Here is a 24,325-nt window from a genome sequence, read left to right on the forward strand (position 1 = left end):
TTTTCTTTCTTTCTTTCATTCATCCATCCATCCATTCATCCGTTCAAATATTCTGAGAACCAACTACATGCCAGGCATCCAGACAGGAGTCAAAGATGTCATGGGGAACGAAGAGAGCATCATCAAAAGTCCAGCGGAGCCACAATTTAGCACAAGTCCCAGAGTACCGTGAAGCAAAAAACACAAAAGCCAAGAATGGGAGGGGCTGGGACTGGAGCTGTGAAAGGTCTTTCTGAGGAGAGAGGTTTAAACACGTGATAGGAAGGAGACCGCCAAGACAATAAATGCAGCAAGAGCCTCTACCGCACCAACATTAGCCACTCAGTGTCATGGTTTCTGGAGATGGAAAGGGAGCGAGCAATTTAATGGACGAGGCAGAGCACACTCCACTCGAGCAACGGTTATGTGTGGACCCAGTTCCTAAAGTCTGGATAAAAGCAGCCAAGGAAAGGCGGCTTCCTGTGACGCCCTGGCCAGTCAAGGCAGACGCAGCCTCCACTTGATGGAGTCCTTGTTTCCCTAGGAGATCTTTCTCAGGCCACCGTCAAAGCCAGCTGACTTTTCTGGTGTAGGAAGAGTAGGCTAGTAACACATGCCAACAAGAAGCCAGAGTCAGAAGGCTGTCTGACCCTCTCCTCCATGTCACCCAATCCCTGGAGGCTTGACCTTGTTTATAAAGATCAGATCTTGGTTGGCAAACAGAAAGGATCACCATCTCTGGTTTCAGATAAGAAAGACCAACAGCCAGCAATAAGGCATTTTCAAATCACTACATTTTATCCGTTAAAAAAAAAAATCAAGTGTTCCTTTTGGGAAGAAACAGTTATGATCTAATTTCTCTCCGAAAAAGCTACAGAGAACAATCAGCGGGCAGTGTCAATAGCTCTGTACAACTGAACGGAAATGAAAATTTGATTGTGACTCCTCACCTTCATACAGAAACAGCCCTAGGATGGCACCTATCTTGGACACAAACCAAAGCCACTGAGACAACCCTGGCCCTGCCAAGCGGCCAGTAGCAGCCACCCATACAGAATGCCTGCAGCAATGCTACCCTGGCAGACTTTCCCTTTTGTGGTGGTTCATTCACAGCAGCACGAACCTAAGGCAGGAAAACTGACTAGAACACTGTGCGCTCACAACCAGCTGGGAGGTCCACATGATGCTTAAAGCAACAGTGAAAGCCCCTGAGTTGAATGCCACACAAGACAACTAAGCGCAGAGCTCTCAACAGCCAGGTTTTCCTAATTTCACTGATCTCAGCTTAGGAAAAAGGCAGCGTGAGCATTCCCGTGAATCAGGACCGGTGTCTTGAGCTCTTATCTGTGCAGCAAGGAGCTGAGAGATAGGCTTCTCCAGGGAGTTGTCATGGAGGGGGCAGTGTGTCAATGAAAAGGACATCCCTGCCCTGTCAGGTACTCCAGCTACTTCTCTCTAGGTGACAGAGTTACACCGTGCCAAACTTACTCCCAGACGCTTATCTGCCGCATGGAAACTACAAACATATTCTTGCCCAGCAAGCCTCAACACACAAAGTTAGCCCTCCAGGCCTGCTTCAAATACCTCGGCTCTGATGGAGCTGCTTACCACCTGCTATCAAAAGGCTCAGTTGGCAGAGGTGATATTTATGGAAGATGACCTAAGAGACCTGCTTTCAACCTCCACTTATTCCAGGTCCTAGCCTTGAATCTACTTTCGGCACCAGAATACTTGGATCGTTTCCTGCACGCCACCCCCAAGCCCAACACCCCAGTTCCACGAATTACTTTTGTTAATTATACAACACTTCGTGCTCTCCCTTTGATCAGAGTGTGCGCTGTGAACACCATAAAGGAGCAAGCGAGGCCTCCTATGTGAAACCCTCCTAAGAAGACTTTGTCTTCTCTTGTTTTCATTGCATTCACCATCACACGGGCTCATGTATGCCACGCGAATGTTCTACCAGCCCCAGATTTCTACGTTTTCCATCTAATGCCTGGAATCACTAATGCTTTTTCCCTCCCCTGTAAATGATGTAACCAACTGTATTTCCCTTTTATCTGGAATGGACCAATCACAGCCGCCCTTTCCAGATGCTCTCGCTCTCAACACCGGCACATGTGCATTCCCCCTCCATAGTCTGGGCTGTCTATTTCTAATGAGTTATTAATATGCTATTTAGTTATAGCTACTGTAAGTGTAGGTAGACACACAGAGAGAAGAATTAACATGTAAGCTGGGTCAAACCTTTGAAGAATGCAGACCAAAGTGGAATAAAAACAAAATGCGCTTGGCCACACGAATTAGCATGAACACAGCTGGAAATAAGAACCTAAAACTCCAGCTCACACTCCTTTGAAGGGCATGGAATAATCGTTCACCACGTGACATACCAAAAAGGCCAACATATGCTATGTTGAGGGCTGGTTAAACAGAGCTGAGTTCTGGGTCGGTTCAGCCCCACTTCCCACCCAGGAAACCCCATTGGCTCCACTACATTCCCGTGACCAACCTCCTCGCCGCTGGCCATCCTGTGCGCCAGGTCCTTTAGGTTTCTCATCATTCTCTCGTCCCGGAAGTCATAAGGAAACGTTTCCGTCCACTCTGTCAGGAGTTGAAGAATTTTAGGTGCAATTTTTCTCATCTGGTTCTAGGGAGAAAAAGAAATCTACATCAGAGATATCTACCACCAGGGTCTGCGTTAAATAAATAACCAAATAACTGTGTCACTGACTAACTTCTGGCGCTGCGCGCGTTCTCTGGGAAGAAGCAACAGCTATAGCCCCCTCCATAGCAATGCCAAGTATAGTTAACAATGGCAGGACAGTCCTCTGTGACTTTTTTTTTTTTTTTTTTTTTTGGATTTTTCGAGACAGGGTTTCTCCGTAGCTTTTTTGTTGTTGTTGTTGTTGTTCCTGTCCTGGAACTAGCTCTTGTAGACCAGGCTGGCCTCAAACTCACAGAGATCCGCCTGCCTCTGCCTCCCGAGTGCTGGGATTAAAGGCATGCACCACCACCGCCCGGCTTCCTCTGTAACTTTTATACTGCTCCTTGTTTTATTGTATTTTGCAGTGCTAGGGAGCTAACCTAGGGCTGTACACAAAGGAGGCAAGTGTTCCATCACTGGCCCACTTCTGCAGGCCTACCCCACAATTCCTTCACACCGGCCATTGTGCCAGTTAGGCACATCAGCCTGGGGCTACACGGGGGTCACTTTTGGAAACCATCACCATGAAATCTAAGCCAGAGTTAGCAGATCCAAAAAAAGAAAAAAAAAAACCCCAAACAACAACAATAACAACAAAACCCCTAAAACTCAAATGCTGCGTTACCTTATCACTGTCCCCTTCACTGAGTCGCTGGTGCTCAACACACAGGTGGCAAACCTTGGCCATCAGCTCGTACGGATGCATGAATAACCGAGAGCTGAGCAGGAAGGTGAATATGTACGTTCTCTGCAGCAAGAGAGAGAGAGAGTCGTCTTCGTCACCACCTCTCTGAGTTTGCGCCATCCCAGCACACTATGATCTCCTCATACATTGGAGCTAAGAGGCTGTGGGTTCTGGTAAATACCAAGTCCCCTCCACCGCCACTTTATCTTTCCCCTTGAAACATACTAAAAATCACGGGATAAATTCGACTCCCGAAATGGCCCAGAGGACATTTTCTTATCTGTCATCCGGGAGCCAGGATGTATTCGTTTTCCAGTATAATCAAGAAGAATGAAATTCAGCCCAGCGAGAATCAAGGCTGGCTTAAATAGGTTACCCCACATTGAAGAAGGACACGTATCCACATACTATTTTAACCAATAAATAACAAGGGAGAAACAGAAACCCTACCCTACCCTCATTCAGTCAAGAACTGCCCAGTGTGTTCCGTGCAGCACACACGGTGTTTGTGTTACAACGTTTGAAGGCTGACTTTCAACTGACCTCCTGGCTTGCTCAAGACTAAGAAGTCTGATAAAGCACAATATGCACTCTATGCTTTGCTCAAGCAACCACTGATGACGTGGTGCTTATTTATCCTAACAGCTTCAGGTTCTCCATCAAAAGAGGAATTCCATGGGTTGTTGGCTTTCCCGGCCCTCCTTCAGCACCTTTAGTGCTTCATAAACACTTACAGTACTGAACAAGGGATTCCTTATACTCTTGATAACAAGTTTTCCATCTCTGGGAACATATTTGAAAAGGCTATGTAATGAATCAGGCAGAGATAACTCAGTTAAGGACATTACGGTGAATTACCATTGGCAAGCGCACGCTCTTCTCTGCAACACGAGGTTATGATTGTATTTATAAAAACTAATAAATGTGGTCTCTAGGCATTTCCAGGAACTCACCATCAATAAATGGCTGCCTGTTAAACTCAACCTTCTTGTCCTTCTAAATCCCCTTCAACAGACACAAGAGGGGAGGGGTGCTCACTTGGCCCAGACTGCTGATACTAAGAGGAACCAGTGAGTAGATAGGTCTCCCCTTTTGCCTCTCGGAACAACCAAGACTGAGATAGAATACAGCAGCCCTCCTAGGTTAGAAAGTGCTGTCTATGCAAGCGTGTCAAGGGAAAGCAAAAGTGAGGCCAACACCTCCGATGTCTGATCTATAAATCACTGCATCTGTGTGTAACTTATCTCTCTCTATGGACTGTCCCTAGGTACGTTAAAGTCACATGACAGAAGCACCCAATGCTATCCTTAATTGCATTTTCACAGAGCAAGACATCAGCATGGATCAAGTCTACAGATATCTCTTCATTTAGACTGCCTAGTGTGGTGGACAACCTAAAAAAAAAAAAAATCAGATGTGGAGACTTTGCCCATCTGACCCATCCCCAGGCTCAATGTGGTCTCAGAACTCTCAAGATTACTGTATAATTTCTTCTTGGAAAAAATTCTTAGCGACCAAAGTAATTTCCCAGCAAAGATAGTATGCCCGTATACCATACTGTAAGTTCTTTGTTTGTTTGTTTGTTTGTTTGTTTGTTTGTTGAGACAGGGTTTCTCTGTAGCTTTGGAGCCTGTCCTGGAACTAGCTCTTCTAGATCAGCCTGACCTCGAACTCACAGAGATCCGCCTGCCTCTGCCTCCTGAGCGCTGGGATTAAAGGCATGTGCCACCACCGCCCGGCTCATACTGCAATTTCTAAGCCATACCAAAAATGGGTTTCAGAGGAACACTGATACCTACATCTGGATAGTAATCCACGTTGGGTACTAAGTGTTGGATAAGTGCCTCCAAAGATCCGGAAAGGAGGTTGTTGTCATGGTAACACAAGCCCCCGCAGCTGTCCTCTGCAGACTGGTAGAGGTTTCGATTGTAGCCACTGCTGTCAAACATTGCTGAAAAGGGAGGTGTCTGAGGCATACTTTCCTAAAAAGAATGAAACACAAGAAAACACAGTCATCAGTGACATGCGATATGAAAAGTAAGATTTCATCAGTAATTCTCATAACAGCGGATGACACGCAGCTTGAGGAAATAGCTGTGACACACTGTCAGAACCAGGAAGAGCCCAAGTGCTCTGAGTTCACACGTACACACACACATGCAATCCAATATTACAAACTGCTTAGATCCAGTCTGGACTGTAATCCGCATGTGATGTCATTTTTACACACGCTCCTTTACAGTCACTTGTGGACAGGTGCAGGGGAACCTGGCTCCGGTTGCTTAACCTCACTGAGCCAAGGATTTTCAAGTCAAGACATCACCAGGATGAATCAGATAAAACTGAAGGAAACTGACAGGCACTGGACGTGTGGACGAGCACCAGGGCTGAAGTCAAAAAGATCTTCATTTGCAAGAGGCCCGGAATTGAAGGGCACAGATTGCATCTTTGCCTGTGTGTGTCTAACGTGTGTGTCTGTGTTTGCGCATGTCAAGAGACGCCATGCTGGCTCCCCAGCATGTTATCTGGCCTGTGTGGGTACTGTGTGCAGAGGCTGTCTCAGTCAACGGGCAGGATGAGAAGGCACCTTATATTTCGGAACAAGGAGTACTGCCTCAGTCTAGAGAAGTTGCTCTTGACCCTCTGTGTGTTTTGTCACTCGAAAAGCCCATGTCAGACAGTGCTCAGTGCAGGCCAAAGGTCATTAGGTTATTATTGGGATTCCTGGGGACCTAGTGCAGGGCCCTGAGAGCAGACTCAGATTTCTGGCTGTGTGTCTAGACACTGGAGGCATTCATGGAGTCTGGGGATTCAGAGCCGAGGGAAACTCAAAAGGACTGAGATGAGGAGCAGCCGTGGAGGTTGCAGGAGGACACAACCTGGGCTAATCCTTTTTAATAGGCTGAAAGGTAATTGCATCTAAATGAGGGGGCTAAGCTCAGCCCCCCAGCAGCATCTGTTCTACCTGTGGAGGTGGGGGATAAGATTGGGGCTAAGAACCTCATAACAAGCTGGTGTGTGGCTGGGGTAGGCAGTGCCCAGGGAGAGGGCGTTAGAACAACAACAACAACAAAAGTCTAGAATGCCAGTGTGTCAAGTGAAAGCAGCATTTAGGAAGAGCGTATCAAGAGAGATATGGAGATACAGAAGTCCTGGAAATGGTGGCACACGCCTTTGATCCGAGCACTCCGCAGGCAGAGGCAAGCAGGTCTCTCTGTGAGTTCAGTGCTAGCCTGGTCTACATTGTGAATCCCAGGACATCCAGGGCTATGTAGAGAGACCTTGTCTAAGAAAGAAAGAGAGACATAGAGAAAAATAGCTTCATGTTCTGACCTCTATCCAACCAAAAACCAGGACAAAGATAGAATTTCTAAAAGTTCCATTAAAAAAAAACAAAATTGCTAGAAACGGGAAGAAAATTATCCGTGAGAACCCCTCCCCGCCTCTACTGGGATTTACTACACCATGTCAGGGAGGACATGGTCATAGCATCCAAAGGCTAGACTGTCAAGTCCCTTGGCGAATGGTTAAATAAACAGGACAACCACTCAGATGATAATATCTGAACTACAGAAACTGTAGGTAAACTAAAAAACAAACAAAAACAACAACAACAACAAAACCCCTCAGTGTTATTCCCTTATATGGCGTAGATGGAAGTGACGCTCTTTACTCTTCAAATCGCCACTTTTCATGAAGATAACTGAGGTATAATTCACTGGTCCCTGACAAGAAAAACGGTGGAGAAACCCTTCACCTGCGTTCCTTGTCACAGCCCGGGAGGAACCCTGTCTCCATCTGGTTGTGGCTCTCTTAGAGCAGCCTCCAACAGTGGCAGCCACACGGCCTCCTGCACATACAAGATGAAGGCCAGGACTCCCGAGATGGGAAGCTTTGCCACCCAGAACCATGACTTTTCCTTGACATCTCTACTCACCTGTCACTGAACCCAATCAAGTGCCTTTGAAGATAGTTGGCCAGGACTTGAGAACTCCAGAAAAAATCAATAAATGATAAACCTCCAAAAGGGCCCCAGAACTGTTTCAAGAGGTAGAAACTACATTTCTAAGTACACTCGATTAGAAGTGGTTGGTAGAGAGGACCAAGGGTGGCCTGGAGGATGGGGGTGGGGAGCTGGAACTCAGTGGAAAGGTTGTCCTGCGTGATTAGCACAGATGGTGAGAGGCTATAGAATAAGCCGCCCAAACTCTTGTTTCTAAAAATGTGGGACCTGGAGCTCAGGAAGGTGAACTGGGGTGACCAGGCTAACACAACACAGCCACATGACTGCAGTACAATGTGGCTCCCCAAGGAATCTTTACCCTAGTGCCTGGAGCCTATTAGCAGTAAACAGCTTACCAGATAGTCCCAGATCACCCCAGTTCCCTTTTAAGAGCTTATCCCCGAAATTACCAGTATTTATTATCACTCTTATTTACTCTCCTGTAAAGTAGATAAGAACTTGGATTTCACCACCATCCTCACCCCCCAAATTCCATCCAGACAGGAAGTTCAGAAGTTCCAGTATGTGCCTCAAGAAGCACACTCTCTTTACAACTGGGGGGGCATGGGAAGCCAGAATAAAGAGGTTCCGTTGACTTACTTAAGCAGCATATGAAAGAGCGCAGCATTGTAGGGTAGATGGCTCAACCTGTGCCCATGGCTCCATGAAATGCAGAGATACTTTCTTGTATTTATTCACAGATTACCAGCCAAAGAAAACTGTAATGAGCCAATGACAACAGACCATGGGACAGAGTGTCCATCACTCATTCTAGACCGTCTCTAGCGAGCAGCCAATGCAGGAGTTTTCTGAAAGTCTCACCGCCTAGTTAGGAAATAAGTACAAAGGCGGCAGAGCGGTACAGAGGTACTGTTTGGAACCTTAATTTTAAATACCTAAGAAGACAAAGCACAAAGGTTTGGTTTCTCGCAAGCATTCCCAGTCCCGTGACCCACATCTACAGCTAGGGTTCGTTCAACACCATTCACCTTCCACATCAAGGTCTCCCACTCCATTAGGCTCAGGTCTGGGACTGAAAAGTGGAGCCCAGAAGATGAAATAAGATTGTTAATTGTCAAGAAAATAAATTCAGTATCTAATGTACTAGACACAAGAATCAGAGACTGCCTGACCCCTGGGCTCCACCATCTCCAGGAACTTCTTGCCAATGACTCCTCAAGGGAGATCCAGGCCAGAAGTCGCTCTCACCCTCTGGCTCCCATCCATCTTTCTGGCTCACTGCAGTTCTGCTGCCTCTGTTGTACGGTCATCGTGACTAATGGGTTCTGGCACTAGGGTTCATGTGCTTACTCCTTCACACACTTTCTAATGTAAAACCAGCCCCTCCAATGTCCATTCCTTTCCCTTTATGAAAAATCTGTCCTGTCCAGTATACTCATAAACGGGGACCTGCTAACCAAACACCTTGCCTAGGAAACAGAGATTACTTCAGAATTATAGTGTATGACAGCAGTTAGTTAAATCCCGGCTCAATTTATACCTAATAAACACATAAAAAGAGTTAATTCCCTTGAAGAGGAAATCTGTATGAGACACACAAAAAAAACCTGTTGGCGATTCAATCACTACTTAACCTACACTGTAGACTGGAAAACTGTTCTCACCTTAGAGTGTTTCATTTCTAGGTTGGTTGCTTGAAATTCAAGATACATCCTAGTCAGCTAATGGAACAGATCTTTTTGAAGAAATCCACACCTCTCTGCTGCTGTGCCCACATAAATGTGCTGACATGCCTGCATAGACACTACTGGAGCTCCTGTCCAGCACAGGACGCTGGCCTAGCGCGGAGCCTAGATGTCTTATGTCTACTGCAAAGCAGGAGAGTGAGGTGGAACAACAGGGAACCTTTCTCCAAGACATTCAGGACTAGCTCCTTCTAAATCAAGTGTGTGTGTGTGTGTGTGTGTGTGTGTGTGTGTGTGTGTGTGTGACTGTATGTGCGTGTATGCGTATGTGTGTATGTGTGTGTATGTATGTGTGTACATGTGTGTGCATGTGTGTATGTATATATGTATGTGTGTATAAATGTTTATATGTGTGCATGTGCATATGTGCGTGTGCATATTGCGTGTTTGTGTGTATATATGTGTGTGTGTGTGTAGTACCAATTCAGCTGAGTTAAAGAGAACACAAGAATGGCAGGCCTGAAGGGCAGAGTTCCTGAAATGGGCTCCCTGGCCCAGTGGGGCATCACTCTGGGTAGAAGGCATAGTAAGATCTTTATTTTATGAAACGATAGACTAGGATGAAGAAACAATGCCTTTCTGAGCACTAAAGCTAGCCCACAGGTTATAAGTTACGCTGGAAACGCTTCGAGCAGGAACAAGACACACCGAAGCCAGGCAGAGCAGACAAATATTCCTCCTTAAAATTGACTTGGGAAACAGAAGTCAGTTGACAGACACCTTACAGGGGCTGCTAACTTGTGCACAAGCATAGATCATGTTCTTCCAAAGACCCTGACGATGACCCTGACATTGATCCCAAAGCAAGGGCCGGCTGTGGTGATGTACAGGATGGATTGATCTGAAAGGCATGTCGATGGCTTCAGACCAACCAAAGCTCCAGATGAAAAGCCGCCTTTCCCTGACCGGCAGATTGTGTTTGAATTAGCAACTGCTTTGGCAGTGGTATTTATGATGAAGCAGGTGCACTGGGGAGGAGGTGGTGTCAGGTGAGAACTCCAACTGGGAAGGAGGCTGGGGTATGGATGGGCGTGGAGCCACATCAAAAGCCACCCTGACTTCTGTGACAGACACTCTCACAACCTTTCCTAGAACAGCACGTCAGTGATCCTTCAGTCTCAAGAGAAAACAGAAAATGTGCAGGCAGAGAAAAGCACTTTCCACTCGCCCTGCGTCACCACAGGGCGCAGTGTTTATAAACCCAACAGCTCTACACTGATTACAGTGTTTTAGCATCAGTTAAATGCTAGACAAGTGTCCCGACTTTAAAATAAAAAAAAAAAATGCAGGCAAAGCTCTCCTTATCTCAGCTGAACCTTGAAAGTGTGTTTGTTTAGTGGGAAGAGATTTCATTTAGTACCTGGAATTTGACCTTTCTCAACTCCTGTCTAGATTCCACGGGAACTTTGAGCTTCAGGATCTGCACACTGGACAACTCTTCTTTTCTCAGTTGACGCTGCAGACGCTGGGTAAAAGTTCCTAGCACCCTCCTAGCTAATGCCTAGACCGACAGCTTCCCTTGTGTGACACAAGACTTGGGAATGCAGACAGACTGAAGGTTCCGGTGACTGTGAAGCTGAGCCCCGGTGGCATGCCAAAGGTGAGCCTCTGACGCTACCTAAAGCGTGGCTTATTCTAAGCTTGGAAATGTCAAGATGATTATCTCCTCGATTCTTTCCTTAGACTGAGAAGCCCTTTGAGCAGAGACCTCAGAGAGGATCTCCGAAAGCTGGGATGCTGCTCCTCCTCTAATCGTCTTAGGAAAAGAGGTTGTGCGGCGAGAAGGCACAGGGCTGAGCGAAAGACGAGAGAAAGTTAAGAAGTGCACAGATGGGAGCAGAAAGGCAGAATACACGGAAGCATCTCCGCAGTGTGCGGCTTTTAGAATTGAATCCCAACGCTCAGTATGTTTCCCAGTTAAGAGAGGAAAAAAAAATAGCTTATTTAAAGTTTTGTTTTAACGTGTACATGGGGGTGGCATCTGAGGAGGCCTGAAGAGGGCATCAGATCCCCTGGAACTGGAGTTATAGTTGTCTGAGCCAACACAGGGGCTGAGAACCGAACCTATATTCCTCTGCAAAGGAGTGGCGGTGTTTCCTGATTTGAGTTGTCACGTGCTCCGCACCCCCCCCACACAACTCAAATTTACATTTTGCTTTATCAGCTCTTATGCTTAACTAGGATTTTTTTCCCCTAACTAATCCCTAATTGGTGATGGAAAAGAATTCTGACTCAACTAGTTACAATTTTCTGTTGGAAGAACAACAAAGATAATATTCATGACCTTCTTTCATGGGACAGTGGCAGCAACTCTGAATAGGCCTGGGGTGTCATTGAAATCCTTCATATTGGGTGTGTGGGAAGGCAAGCCGGGCCATGCTGACGTTCTTCACGCCTAAAAGGCCTGTACCATCTACAGCATCCTTGCAATTCTCGATCTTAGCAGCAGGTGGCGCCTGGTTCCCTGTCTTTGACAGAACCGGTGCTTTCCAGCACTAACAGCTGGGGCTGGTTTAGGAAAACAAGAGAAGGGCGGCTACAGTACTGGGGGAAATGTGAAGATCCTAACACGTATTAAACTCGGGGAAAAGGCACGGCCCATGCTGTCCTAGCCGGCAGTGCCCAACAGATCGATTTTCTGATGTCTCAGGCGCCCGTCTGTGATGGGAATCAGTTATTTCATAGTCCTAGATGGGTAAAACTCATCTCCAAATCATTACTACCAGAAGGGCTGGACTCCTAGGAGACTCGCCTCCTCTTGGCTCTCTGATAGCCACCACTGGCCACAGCGACTGAAGGGCACTTCACACCCGCAGAGAGTGGGCTAGGGAGTGACTTGGTGGCCCAGCGCCTCCACAGCATGCACAAGGCCCTGGGTTTCAGCCCCAGCACAAGACGGAAAGAAACGGGGGGGGGGGGGGGGGGGAGACAGACAATCAAGAAGTATGCAATTTTGTTCAACTTAAGCATATTTATATGTAAAGATCTATATGCAACTAGAAGCTGCCATACTAAACAACACAGACATGCTGGGATTATAAGATATATGACAAATCTGAAACTAAATCATGAAATATCACAGGGGATAACTTTTATTAAGATATTTTACTTTTCTGTGTCCAGTTTGTTTCAAAAGGGAAATAGCTTGATATTTGGTAGAGGCATTTGTAAAAAGCCAAGATTATTTTTCTTTGTATTTAATTATGTAACATGGTAACTGGGATTTTTTTTTTTTTAGGACTCTAAGTTCTTGAAAAACTATGGATTTTTCCCCTTCAATGTTTTTTCTTTTAGATAAATTGAAAAAGGTTAATGATTATAACACGTTTTCCTTTCCACAGGACTAAATTGTTTGTGTCAAACTTTCACATCGGGGTTCTGTAACACATTTTAAAGCAACTGGATAATTCCTGGGTGTATATTTACCTTAAGAGAAAAATATAATACATAAACCTATGAAAACTGATTGGTAAAAGAGAAATTGACAACTAGTAGACAAGAATGATGAGTTAATAATCCAAGAAAAATTTTATGGCCCCACTTTACTGATAATTAGTAATCTTAAGTATTCCTAAAATGAAGAATAAAAAAAGCAAAAGAGGCAATTCAAGAAAATACTAAATTTCTATGAAAATCCACTGAAAAGCAAGTGTTACTTGCCCCTTAAGTGTCCCATGTGCTCAGGAAACACCTGCACGGCTAACAGGCTATCCCACCCTGGCATGGCCTCTCTCATACGGATGGATGAAGGGCACAGAAATGAAATAAACCAGCTGCAACAGAAACACAGAGGCACCAGAGACCATATCCTTCCAACGCCCACCCCACAGATACCACAGCTACCTAGAGAAGGTGTGGGTCTTTTGGGGCTTCCCATCTGCCCAAACCCCAACTTCTCATTTCCAGGGCAGAGCTCTGCAAAGCTACAACTGTCATTTTAGAAGGAGCACTGCCTGCCCAGTTCTAATTTTTGTAGGCTTAACTAATGAATTAATAAAAAGATGGCCAACAATATAATACTGCATGTTACATGGTTCTGGAATAATAAAAGGGGTGGAGATAGACAATACTTAAATTCTATTACTAAACCCCTCAAATCCTCAACGGTACTATTAGCCAATTTTAAGAATCCACAAAACCTCTTTAAAATCTTCTCATTTACTTTCTCATTATTTGTGCCATTAGAATTAAGATTCTCTTCAACCCTTGCCTGGGCTTCCTAACTCTTCTCCCAGGCAAGGCCTAGAGCCCTTTTTTCCCTATCTCCTTTCCAAGTATTCTCCTTAGAGGTCATCCCAATATTGCAAGTTCAGGTCTTCTAAGTAAGTAGCCTTTGGAGACTGAACAGGCTAGTCCCATGGCACTCTGTACTAGACTGGGGACCCCACCTAGTCTGTGTAGGTCCTCCTAGCCCACATCTTCCTCCCTGTTTTCTTACCTATTCTCTTTCCTTTAGATGAGTGGTATTTAACCGGTTCAATTTGGCCTACTGTACTCCATTAAACAGCGAGTTCAATGTTAGACTATAAGAACAAGATGTTAATAATGGCATAAGGAATATATTGATAAACAATGAATACTTAGCAATATTTAGTTACATATACTTAAAATAGATTAGATGCTAAGGTTAGGAAAAAGACAATGCAGATACATTCTGTCGATTCTCTTTTCCACCAGGCAGGACACAGCATGTGGTACACAGACACAATGTCGAGTGTAGCTCATGCTACGGGGAAAAGCTGAAATAAATTCTAAGAACCGAACAGGCCCCAAGTCCAAGGCCAGTATTCTTGGTATCCAGAAGGACTGGCACCTCTAGGAAAACAAAGGATTGACTGACACAGGGAAGTGACTTGCTCACCAGAGGTTGATGGTATCTCATGCCTGTCAGCAAGTCTACTTGGAAGGGATAAAGCAGCCAGCACTGCTTGTGACCGCTGACTTCTGTCAAAAGTGCCCTGGGTCCTCAGTGACTCAAACATTGCTCCCTGCCCCAAATAAAAATGTCATTAATGAATAATAGTATTTAACTGGGGTTGTCATTTTTCTTCTATATATCCTCAACAGTCAAAAAAAATCCTTAAAAAAATCAGTTCTCCTTGTGCTTTGAAAGCCACATTACCAGTAATCTCCTCCTGCATCCTCAAATCGGCTACACACTATCTTGGTTTTTAATCCTCTTTGCATAGGCTTGACCACCCTGGTCACAACTATGCGCAGATTAAGGCACGGTCATCACAGGCCACGTTCCAGCTACTGTGCTCAAGACGAAAGAATAATTATTTACCCACCTGAGTCTGACTGGGCCAGACAACAGCCAGGAGCTCGGTACCCTGATCCCTAGCCTCTTCCCGCTTTATCCTCCCGTCCTCCCTGTGAGACACCATCAGAGCTAAATATAGATCTACGCACACCAGCAGTTCCTGACCATTGTCACATGGCGCTGCTGACGAAGGACTCCTTGGAGACGCGTTCACCCAAACATACATACACAAGTATGCGTGCATATTTATTCATATGCACCAGACCCCGCAAATTCATCTGCAAAGAGGTACATTTACATTCAGAAGAGAAAACTGCAGCCTAGATGCTCTTCTGGCGCTGTTTTACCACACCGGTCCACCCCCATCTCCCCGCACTATCTATCAGAGGGCTTAGCCACGGTGCGTGGCTTTGCCTGAACTGCATCAATTTGAATGGTGGCAAGCAATAGTCAAATCTTTCTCACACACACACAGAGGCGCGCACACCTCTGTTTTCCCATTTGCCCTTTTCTCTAGTAGAGTCCAGAAGTTGCTCTCAGGGCTCTCCAATAAAGAGGCGCCTCCCTCACGCTGTCAGCCCACGAAGCTTCCAGGTACCCTAAACCACGTTAGTATATCCCAGGCTAGTGTCCGAAGGCAACTCACCTAGTCCAAAGGCAAACGCAAAACAAAACAAAACAAACAAAAAACCAGGCTACTTGTTCAAGTTTGCATAAGAGTCAGGGAAACACAAGACTTCTGTTTCCCTGTCTGTTTCTACGAGTCAGACCTTAGATTATAAGGAATCAGCAACAAAAATAAACAACAGTCGGTACACACACAAACACCCCAGGAAACTAGCCCAAAGTATATGGAAACAACCTAGGTGTGCACAGGAAGCTTAGAAGGGAAGCAAAAAAGGATGAATGCGACTCCAACTCAGACAAACCCTCAAGATCTAACAAGATCTCTAAACAGAAGGCCTGGCTGGGCACTGGGGCGAGGCGCAGCACTGTGTCCACGGATCCCCAGGTCCCCGGCGCTCAGCTCCGCACCTGTTGGGACCGCGGCAGCCTCCGGCACGAAAGCAGCGGGCGCGGGAACTCCTAGGTCCCTGGCTCCGCCGGCGCTCGCTAACCGGGGACCTCGAGCCACGCCGGGTGCACTGGGCAGCTAGCTGGGTCCGGGAGCAGCATCCACGCAGCCCCGGGTCTCCGTGCAGCCCGCTCCCTCCATCCCGCCGTGGGGGCCCGCGGAGCACCTACCCGCACACGGCCCCGGGCCTCCGCCTCCTGGCTGCTGTACCGCGGCGCCCCCAAAGGCGAGCTCAGGACCAGGAAGGACCGAACGCAGAAGAAAGGAAAAACCCGCCGATCCAGTCGGGGTCCTTGTTTATACTGAAACTCCAGCCGCAGTCGCGCACACCCCCTTGCTCCTGAGTGCCCGCCTCCTGCCGCCGCCGGCCCCGCCCCCGCCTCTGGCCACGCCCATCCTCGCTGGCCAATCGTGGCGCCGCTCTCCGCCCACGCCGCCCTGCAGCGGGCGCTCTGGGACTTGCCGGGCCCCCGCGGGTTGGGACTCCCGTGACGCTGCGGCCGTAGCCGCCCACGCCGCCCTCGGAGGCTGGGTTGCTGGCGCAGCGGGTCTCAGCAGCCAGGGCTGGCCCCACTCCGTCGTGCACTTCCTCCTTCGTGCCGCTGCCCGCGGCTGTTTGTGCAGTCATGTGTCCCCGAGTGTGTATTCATTTGCCTGTGTGCTCTACCTGTAAATACCGGCTCGACTCGTTGTACAGTATCTATTATCATAATTATGAACTGTAGGTTACTGTCCGTGTAACTTTCGGAGCAGATCCGGAAGGAACCACCGAGTACTTGCTGGGTGCTAGATATGGTGCAAAACGCTGGGGGCGCACTGGTGGCTGCGACCTGCTGGTCCCAGACCTCTGAAGCTTACTGGCTACTGGAGGGCAAACCCTAAGTAAACTGCCCGTCACTGAAATTACAGGTGTGAGAACTTTCCTCCTCTAATACATGAGGCTAGTCCTCAGTGAAGGTTGTTTTATCATTGTAACCACATACTTAAAGCTACCATCAGATACCTGATAACTATTTTAGAAATAAAGGGGGGGAGGGGGACTCAAAACTTCCCTTGTAGGCGCGATAGAAAGGTAAGCGAAGAAGTGAGGGAAAGAGATCCGTGGGAGGAAAATTGTATAAGATCTGGAGACTTGGCAGCGCTGTGACCCTGGGTTAGAAAAGAAGGATTTGAGAGCTTCCGTTAACGTATAAATACTGATGGACCATCCAGTGGGGCTGTAATTGGCATTATTAGAGCCCCTGCTCTAAGGTCCCTGCCTGTCTCCTTCCCGGAGTGGAAGGTGCCACCTTGACCTAATGTTCATTGTCTGTCCTCTGGCTGGAGAAGCATTAGCAGGTTCCCTCGCCTATCCCTCTAGCCTATGCTCTCCTTCTATAGACGGGTCTCCCTGGACCCACAGTTTATTCTCAAAACTCTGAGTCTTTTGTTTACCTCTGGCATCTCTGCGCTGTGAAGAGGAATGGATTAGGACAAATGAGCAGGACTGCAGGCCCTCAGTCACGGCTGAGCTTTCCATCCTGTGTTTGCTAACAAATAGACCATAGGACACAGGGCAAACCACACTCTCATTACTGAGTCTCTCCCCTCACCTGATAAAATGGGAGCTCCATGGGAGCAGAGCTGCGTTTACCTGCCCTGTTTCTACAGTAAGCAAACTGACCAACACATAAGCCCTTGATAAGTGTGTACTGGCTTAATAAATGGATGGATGGATGGATGGATGGATGGATGGATGGATGGATGGATGGATGGCTCAAAACACAGTATGTAATTTTGTTTCAACTGTGTCTTACATTTTCGATACCTCACAGTTTCCTCCGGATCTTTCGACTCCATGGGATCAATCTGTGTCCTCCTGAAAGATGTTGGAGGGCCGGTGAAATGACCCAGCAGGTAAAGGTGTTTGCTACCAAACCTGGCCACCTGAATTTGATCCCCAGAAGTCACGTGGTGAATAGAGTGAACTGAATCCTTCAACTTCACACCACACACACACACACACACACACACACACACACCTGATTAATATAACAAAAATGCAAATATTAATAAACTCAACAATAGTAGTCAAGCTGATTGAAAGAAAGCCCTGCAGAGCAGAACCTCATCATAGCACTAAAGGATGGCGGCCCGTGTTACATTTCCACGCCACGGAGACTGCGTAGCTATGTAGGGAAGGTTTCTTTTCCTAAGCCTCCTGAACTTCAGGTACACAAAAGAAGTGCAAGTATCGTCATGAACAGTACAAGTCCAACTTCCTTTCTTTTTGCCACTTTCATTTCCAAAGAAAAATCCCAACTTACATTATACTGTATTCAGTATAGTGTTCAACCCACCTTTTGGGAACAATGATGTTATTGCTGCAGGAATCCCGTGAGAACGTAGGCTGAATTGTCATTGCGCAATCCTCTTCATTCTGTTTCCTGCATTTCTGCTCACCTTCTGCCTTTTTAAACAATTCATTTCATTTTGCTTATTACTAGAGGGTGTGTGTGTGTATGTGTATGTGAGCCAGTGTGAGAGAGAGAGAGCCAGTGTGTGTGTGTGTGTGTCAGTGTGTGTATGCCGCAGCATGGCTGTGGAGGCCTGAGGACAACTTTTGGAAGTTTTTCCATTCTGGATTGCAGGAATGGATCTCAAGTGTCAGGTTTCATAGCAAATGGGTTTTTTTGGAGGGGGGTGGTTTTTTGTTTTGTTTTGGTTTTTTTTTGTTTATTTGTTTTTTGAGACAAGGTTTCTTTGTAGCTTTCAGCCTGTCCTAAAACTAGCTCTTGTAGATCATGCTGGCCTTGAACTCACAGAGATCTCCCTGCCTCTGCCTCCCAAGTGCTGGGATTAAAGGTGTGCTCCATGGCCACCCGGCCTCACACCTGCTGACCTTAGATGTAAGGATTGTGTTGCACACACTCCAGTTGAGGCTGGGAACCTCATGATCACTTCCTCCCCCATTTTGATTAGTTGAGTAACATTCATCTACTATAAAAAAAAAAAAGAAGTTTTTCTGATGAGGGGGTGAGAACTTGTCCTTATCCATGGTGTAAGGATAAGTATTTAGCATACAGTTGGAAGCAATATTAATTTAGCAAAATGATTGTAGTGGAATCTCCTCTAAAGTCTATGACCCCTGCAGACATGGGTTCATGGCTAGGTTTATAGCACCAGGCATAAGCTCCGTCCTATTGAGAAGTCCAATTAAACAGCTGCTGGTTATGCTCCTATCTTAAGTGCCACCATTGCAGAGCTGGGGCTATCTGCACTGTGGCTCACAGACTTTACGACCGGGTAGCATTGTGAACAATGCTTTCCCCCTGGTGGCTTGTACAGCATCTTCTGATACTATGAGTTGTTAGGGATCTTTAAGAGCTTTATGAAACCATCATGTAAATCCTCAGAATGTGTCTATTCTACCCTCACTAATTTGTTCTCTTGGTCACTCTGGAATGCGGATCCAGGCCCTTGAAGGTGTGAACCCCAAGCTCCAGTTTGTAAATGGATAGAAACAAAGGCGCAGGCCACATTGCTAGTCTCCGGTTAGCCTGGACACTGCCTGCTCTTCTAGCTTTCTAACCAAGCAGGGTAAACCCACTCTTGGGAAGGACGGTTTACAATGCCTGCCTTATGTGATGACGAAAGATGAGGAGAATTTTGTACAGCAAGGCCAGGAAGAGCGAGCACAGAAAGTGCCGATACGTGCATCTATTCATCTCTGGCTATCACTCTGCAGCTTGTTAACCTGTCGTGTATTCAAAGTGGCTTCTCGGTGACAGGCAAAAGTGATGGTTTTTCTTCAACAGGTAAAAAGTAAGAAGGGGAAAAACCCTCTGATACCTAAAGTACTTAACAGACGAACCACTCCCTGTTAAAGAAAGGAAAGTCCTTTCTATTTCACAACTAAGAGATTTTAAAGAAAAGAAGACGAGGTAACACCCACCCCTCCAGACCCCATAGAGGAGGAAACCCTGTAGTTGTGTGGCCAAGACAGTGGAGAGCACAAGGCCCACCTCCTGGGGCTTCCGCCTTTGAACTCAAAATCTCATTCGGTTGCAATGGGAAGATGAGCTACTGTGCCAAGGCCTTAGGACAACGAGAGCACTTGGCTCCAGGCTTTAGAAAAAAATCCCTTATTTCCTTTTTTGATTTTTTTTTTCGTGTTGCTTCCATCACTTCCCTTTCCTGATGGTCTGAGGACCTACAGTAGAAGGGGAAGAAGGCTGCTTGGCGTGCTTTGGTTTCGTGCCCTCTTCCCGCTTTGACCTAAGGAAAGCCTGTTGGTGACCAATCTAGCTTAGAAGATGGCCATGTTGGAATTCCTTGGAACTACAAAGGTGAGAATGGGCTCCAAACATTCACATCCTTAGACCACGGTAAGAAGAACAGGGAAGAACAGGTCTGAAAATGTATTTATTTATGATCCTGACTCCTTGCCCAGTGCCGTCAATTCTTTGATGTCTGTAAGGTTAAGTCTTGCTGCTTTGGGGGAATTTCTGTGATGAGACAAATAACCTTGGAATGAATATTTCAAACATTATCAACATGAGTCAGTTTACAAAACTCTTTCCCGTCTATTAATTGTTTTAGGGAGGAGATGAGTGAGAAGACTCTATCCAGCCTGCTGAGACTTCATGCCTAAGTGGGAGGACTTGACTACAGAAGACAACTTCTGGAACATACCCTCGCTCGGGCTGCGATCACTGCCCCTCTTTAGCTCACAGACCCAAAACTTCCTCCAAAAACGTAACAACTGCACGGGAAATTCCACCGTACATATGATAGTTTTTCAGTTCCTTTAAGGACGTGTGAAAATTCTAAAAATTACTGAAGACAATAGCCGCCAAAAGGCAATGCTACTGCTTTTGCTTTGATGAGCGTTGTTATTTTACTTACCTACCAGTTCAAATATACTGTTGGAAAGAAGTTATGTGTGACACAGACAATGTCTCTCCTTAGACTAACTACTGACAACGAATAGCTAATATAACATGACCTGATCACGAGAGCAATGCATCTCTGTTGATAATGTAATGGACCACAGCATACTTTTCAGCACTGACAAAGAAACACCTAATAGATACGGGTCATTTGATTACAGCATATCACCACTTTGAACAGGAGTGTAACTGTGCTTGAATTTGTATGGCTATTCTTCACCATATAAATCGTTATGGTGAAAAGCAGGTGTGTTTCTTTATTTGTGCTTTCTGTGTTGCCAAGATCTCTGTCTGTTTTCTTCTGAATGAGTTGGTTTTAAAATGAATTAAGAATAAGATAGCTTTCTGTTGTTTTATTTTGAGACAGGGCCTCATGTGTCCTGGACTGCATCAAATGCTCTACTTGGCCAAGCATGACAAGAGAGTTTTATATTTGAGATACTTACCACCTTTTATATTAAGCTTTCTTATTTTTCTAGAAGGTCCCTTCAGTTCTAACTAATTATCACTCTATGTCCTAGAACACTGAGGAAGAAGGAAGAAGGGAGAAAAATGAATAATAGAATAAGACCATTTTAGAGCTGGAAGGAATATTAATTATCAACTCCTCTAATCTTTCCAATCCTCATGCCACCAATCAAAGCGTTTATGAGATGAAGAAGTTGAGTCCCAGAGAGAATAAATGATATTTCCAAGGCTAACAAGATAATAGCAAAGTTACACTTGTCCAAGCCCCGGAAATAAGTCAGGACTTCAAACAGTACCTGATTTGACTTGCTAATTATTATCCCTGCAGGGGCAATTCTGTAGGGCTACCTTTACATTATACAAGCAAAATTTGTTATGAAACACCGAGAACAGATGTCAACACTAAGGACTCTTGTTGACATGACAACGTAGAATTCTCTAGATTCTGCTGACATAGTGAAATTCTCTAAATGTTACTAATTTTGGTCAATTATGATCTTACATAATGTTTAAGGCAATGAAAGAATCAACACTTTAATATCTTTATCCCTAAAGTAATTGTTTTCTGGTCACTCTATTAGTCAGACCTCACAAAATTATGGTGGTCAAAGGGCTTCCTCAACTAGCATCTGCTGTTGTTATTATGAAAACTCATACCTGAGATTCATCTCTCACATAGAGTCAGGCAGCCAATCAGATTATGTCATCTTTTAAATCAATTAGACCAGTGGCCCTTAACTTGGGGGTCAAACAACCTTTTATCAGGGGTCACATATCAAATATTTACATTATGATTCATAACAGTAGCAAAATTACAGTTATGAAATAACAATGAAAATTATTTTATGGTTGGGGCCTCCACAATGTGAGGAACCTTACTAAAGGGTCGCAGCAGTAGCAAGGTTGAGAACCACTAAAGAAGGCAATTTGTCTAAAGTAATGACTTCTGGCTGATTCTGTAAAGTTAAATCAGTGACAATACCCAAAAATTCATTTTGATTTGTAGATGAACATTATCACATCAGTAGAACCAGTATTCTAACACAATATATCTAGATGTTGTTATGCATGGAAAAGCACAGTGTTAAATGTATTTCACACACACTCACAAACATTCACTCAGACACACACACACACACACACACACACACACACACACACACAAAGTGATCCTAGCAGTCAAGTTTTTCTCCAAATGGCTGAGAAAATCTGTCTCTGGGACCAGTTGAGTCTGGGCATGGTGGGCCAATGAGGCTCTAACTTAATCTGTAGAATTCAATTCTTTTCAGAAAGACGTTAGCAGATTTGACAGTGTGCTGATAATGATCATTTGAGTGCAAGTAAATAGATACTTTACATTTTTATTTTGTGAAGTCCTTAAAAATGGAAGAATTTATAATCAAAATTAAATTTTTTCCATTTAGCTATACTATATAAACTTAAAATTCTATATTTACTTAAACACAATATATACTCATGAAGCTAAAAAAAATGTCTCTTAACTTTCTCTACTTATGGATCCGGTGCCACTGTGTAAAATGATAATTTATGTGACGTAAGTTTATTAAAGAATATGATGGCCCCCACTTGTTTATCACATTAGCCGCCTCTAGTGTTTTGATGTGACTGTGTAGGGCCCACTCTGTGATGGGCATGGTGACACATGGCTAGCCCATGGATGAGCTTGGCTTCTTGACTGAAATCTGCTTGAAAGTCAAATCTCCCACATAACACCATTAGCATATGATTAATGTTTCCAAGGCCTGGAATTAACTGGTGATAATTTTAGAATCTACAATTACCCACGCAATTGTCTCTAATCAGCTGTCTCTGAAAGAGTGGTCAAGAAGGAGAGGGAAGATGGAGGCTGGCTGGGGCTCTGTCTCCCTACGGCTTGCACGGTGCCTCTACTTGAGATTTGTTGCAAAGTGAAGAAGAGGTGTTGGGGTGGGAGATGGACTGGAAGGACATGGCTGTGGCAGAAAAGAGTTAGAAGAATAGAAAGGCAGGTTGTCTGAGCCGGACCATGGCTCAGGGATTTAACAGATCACCTAAGCATTAAAGTAACCAAATCTGAGGAAGCCCAGGCCTTCTCTACAGAGGTACGAACTCAACACCTCTCTCTCACAGCAAGAAATGCATGGCGGAGGACAAAACAAAATGTCCCAGTCTAGACAAAAGCCCCACAGAAAAGGAAAATATTTGCCTTATGTTCTGTTTGTTGTTTTATTAGAAACTCACAACAAATTCCTTTCCTAAATACCCCAGTTGAAAAGTCAAACACCAGCTGTTACAAGTCATAAGCCCAAACTTTCTTGATGTCCCAAATACTAATAAGTGCCATTTTCCTCCAAAATAGTTGAACTAGGACATAGTGTTTTAAAAACATCTCTAAGTAGATGTTTGGCTAGCCCTAGCCCCTCTCACTTTAAACTTAGTCATAACCTTCTGATTCAGAGTACACAACAAAATAAAAATGAACATGAATTTTGCTCGTTCTTTTGATGAGACAAAACAACTGTCAAAGCCAGCCTGTAAAAACTATCACAGAGCGACAAACTTGAGGGAAAAACCTAACAGTCAAGGGGCCCAAAAAGCTCCATGAACGTTACAGGACAGTTCTAGCCCTCTATGTGCATGCATGCGTGCGTGTGTGCGTGCGTGTGTGCATGCGTGTGTGCGTGCGTGTGTGTGTGTTTCTCTCTGCCCCCCCCCAGCCTCTCTATCTTTCTGTCTCCCACTCACCACCCCTTCTGTGGAAGCCAGGCTACAAAGATGGGTAGGCAGATAAAGTGCTTGTCTCATAAGCACAAGGACCTGAGTTTGAATCCCCAGAACCTGTGTATTGCCTGACATGGGAACTCACATCTGTAACTCAACTGCTCCAAAGGAGAGACGGCCAGTGGGTGTCAGGCCAGCTGACCTAGTGTACTCAGGAGCAAACAAGAAACCCTGTGTCAAACAAGGTAAGGACCTACACCTGAGGTTGTGTACCTTGGCACCTCACTCCCCCTTCTCTCTCACACACACACACTCACACGATCTGAAAGCCACAAAAATGATGAAACCATTTTCATCCCAAATTGAGGCGCGGTCACCCATGTCTCAAGGAAGGGGAAGTGTCTGGCCTGCTAAGCAGAAATGCTCTGGGGGATAAAATAACATGGCAGGGGGCATTCGCAGAGAGGGTAGCAAGACTTGTTCTGGAGAGCTCTGGCGGGAAGCAGTACAAACCAGGAGAACCGGTGAGCAAATGAAAAGACAGCGCTGTCTCACCTGGAGAGCCTTTGGCAGTATTTCAAAAGGACTTTGGCCAGATTTGAGCAAAACACAAGCAACCGGCTCAGAGAGCTATTGTTTCAGATTCTCAGCGTTCTACGTGAAGTGAAAGATGGCAGCTTCCTGTGAAGACTACGCTTTTCTTTGTTTTCTTTGCTTGCATTTTATTTTGAGACAGGTTTCATGTCACCCCGGCTGACTGTGAGTTCACTACAGAGCCTGACGATAA

At 45.5% G+C, this 24,325-nt stretch overlaps 1 protein-coding gene across 3 annotated transcripts in view; it reads right to left on the minus strand.

Moving 5' to 3' along the window:
* The window catches only part of Rasgef1b (RasGEF domain family member 1B), a 170,470-nt gene that overhangs the window by 17,287 nt on the left and 128,858 nt on the right, over window positions 1–24,325 (minus strand). For 2 of the 3 annotated variants that reach the window (XM_050149980.1, XM_050149978.1), the window contains exons 1-4: window positions 15,589–15,737; window positions 5,171–5,353; window positions 3,312–3,434; window positions 2,492–2,629 (exon numbers count right to left, since the gene is read on the minus strand). In XM_050149980.1, coding sequence (XP_050005937.1) covers window positions 2,492–2,629; window positions 3,312–3,434; window positions 5,171–5,347 — 438 coding nt within the window. In that variant the 5' untranslated portion in view covers window positions 5,348–5,353; window positions 15,589–15,737. Of the gene's footprint in view, window positions 1–2,491; window positions 2,630–3,311; window positions 3,435–5,170; window positions 5,354–15,588; window positions 15,738–24,325 lie in introns of those variants that run through there. The other variant, XM_050149979.1, reaches the window with a different exon arrangement.

Source organism: Alexandromys fortis, unplaced genomic scaffold, assembly GCF_014885135.2.
Source record: "Alexandromys fortis isolate MF-2015 unplaced genomic scaffold, M_Fortis_MF-2015_v1.1 scaffold_0, whole genome shotgun sequence".
Taxonomy (NCBI): Eukaryota; Metazoa; Chordata; class Mammalia; order Rodentia; family Cricetidae; genus Alexandromys; species Alexandromys fortis.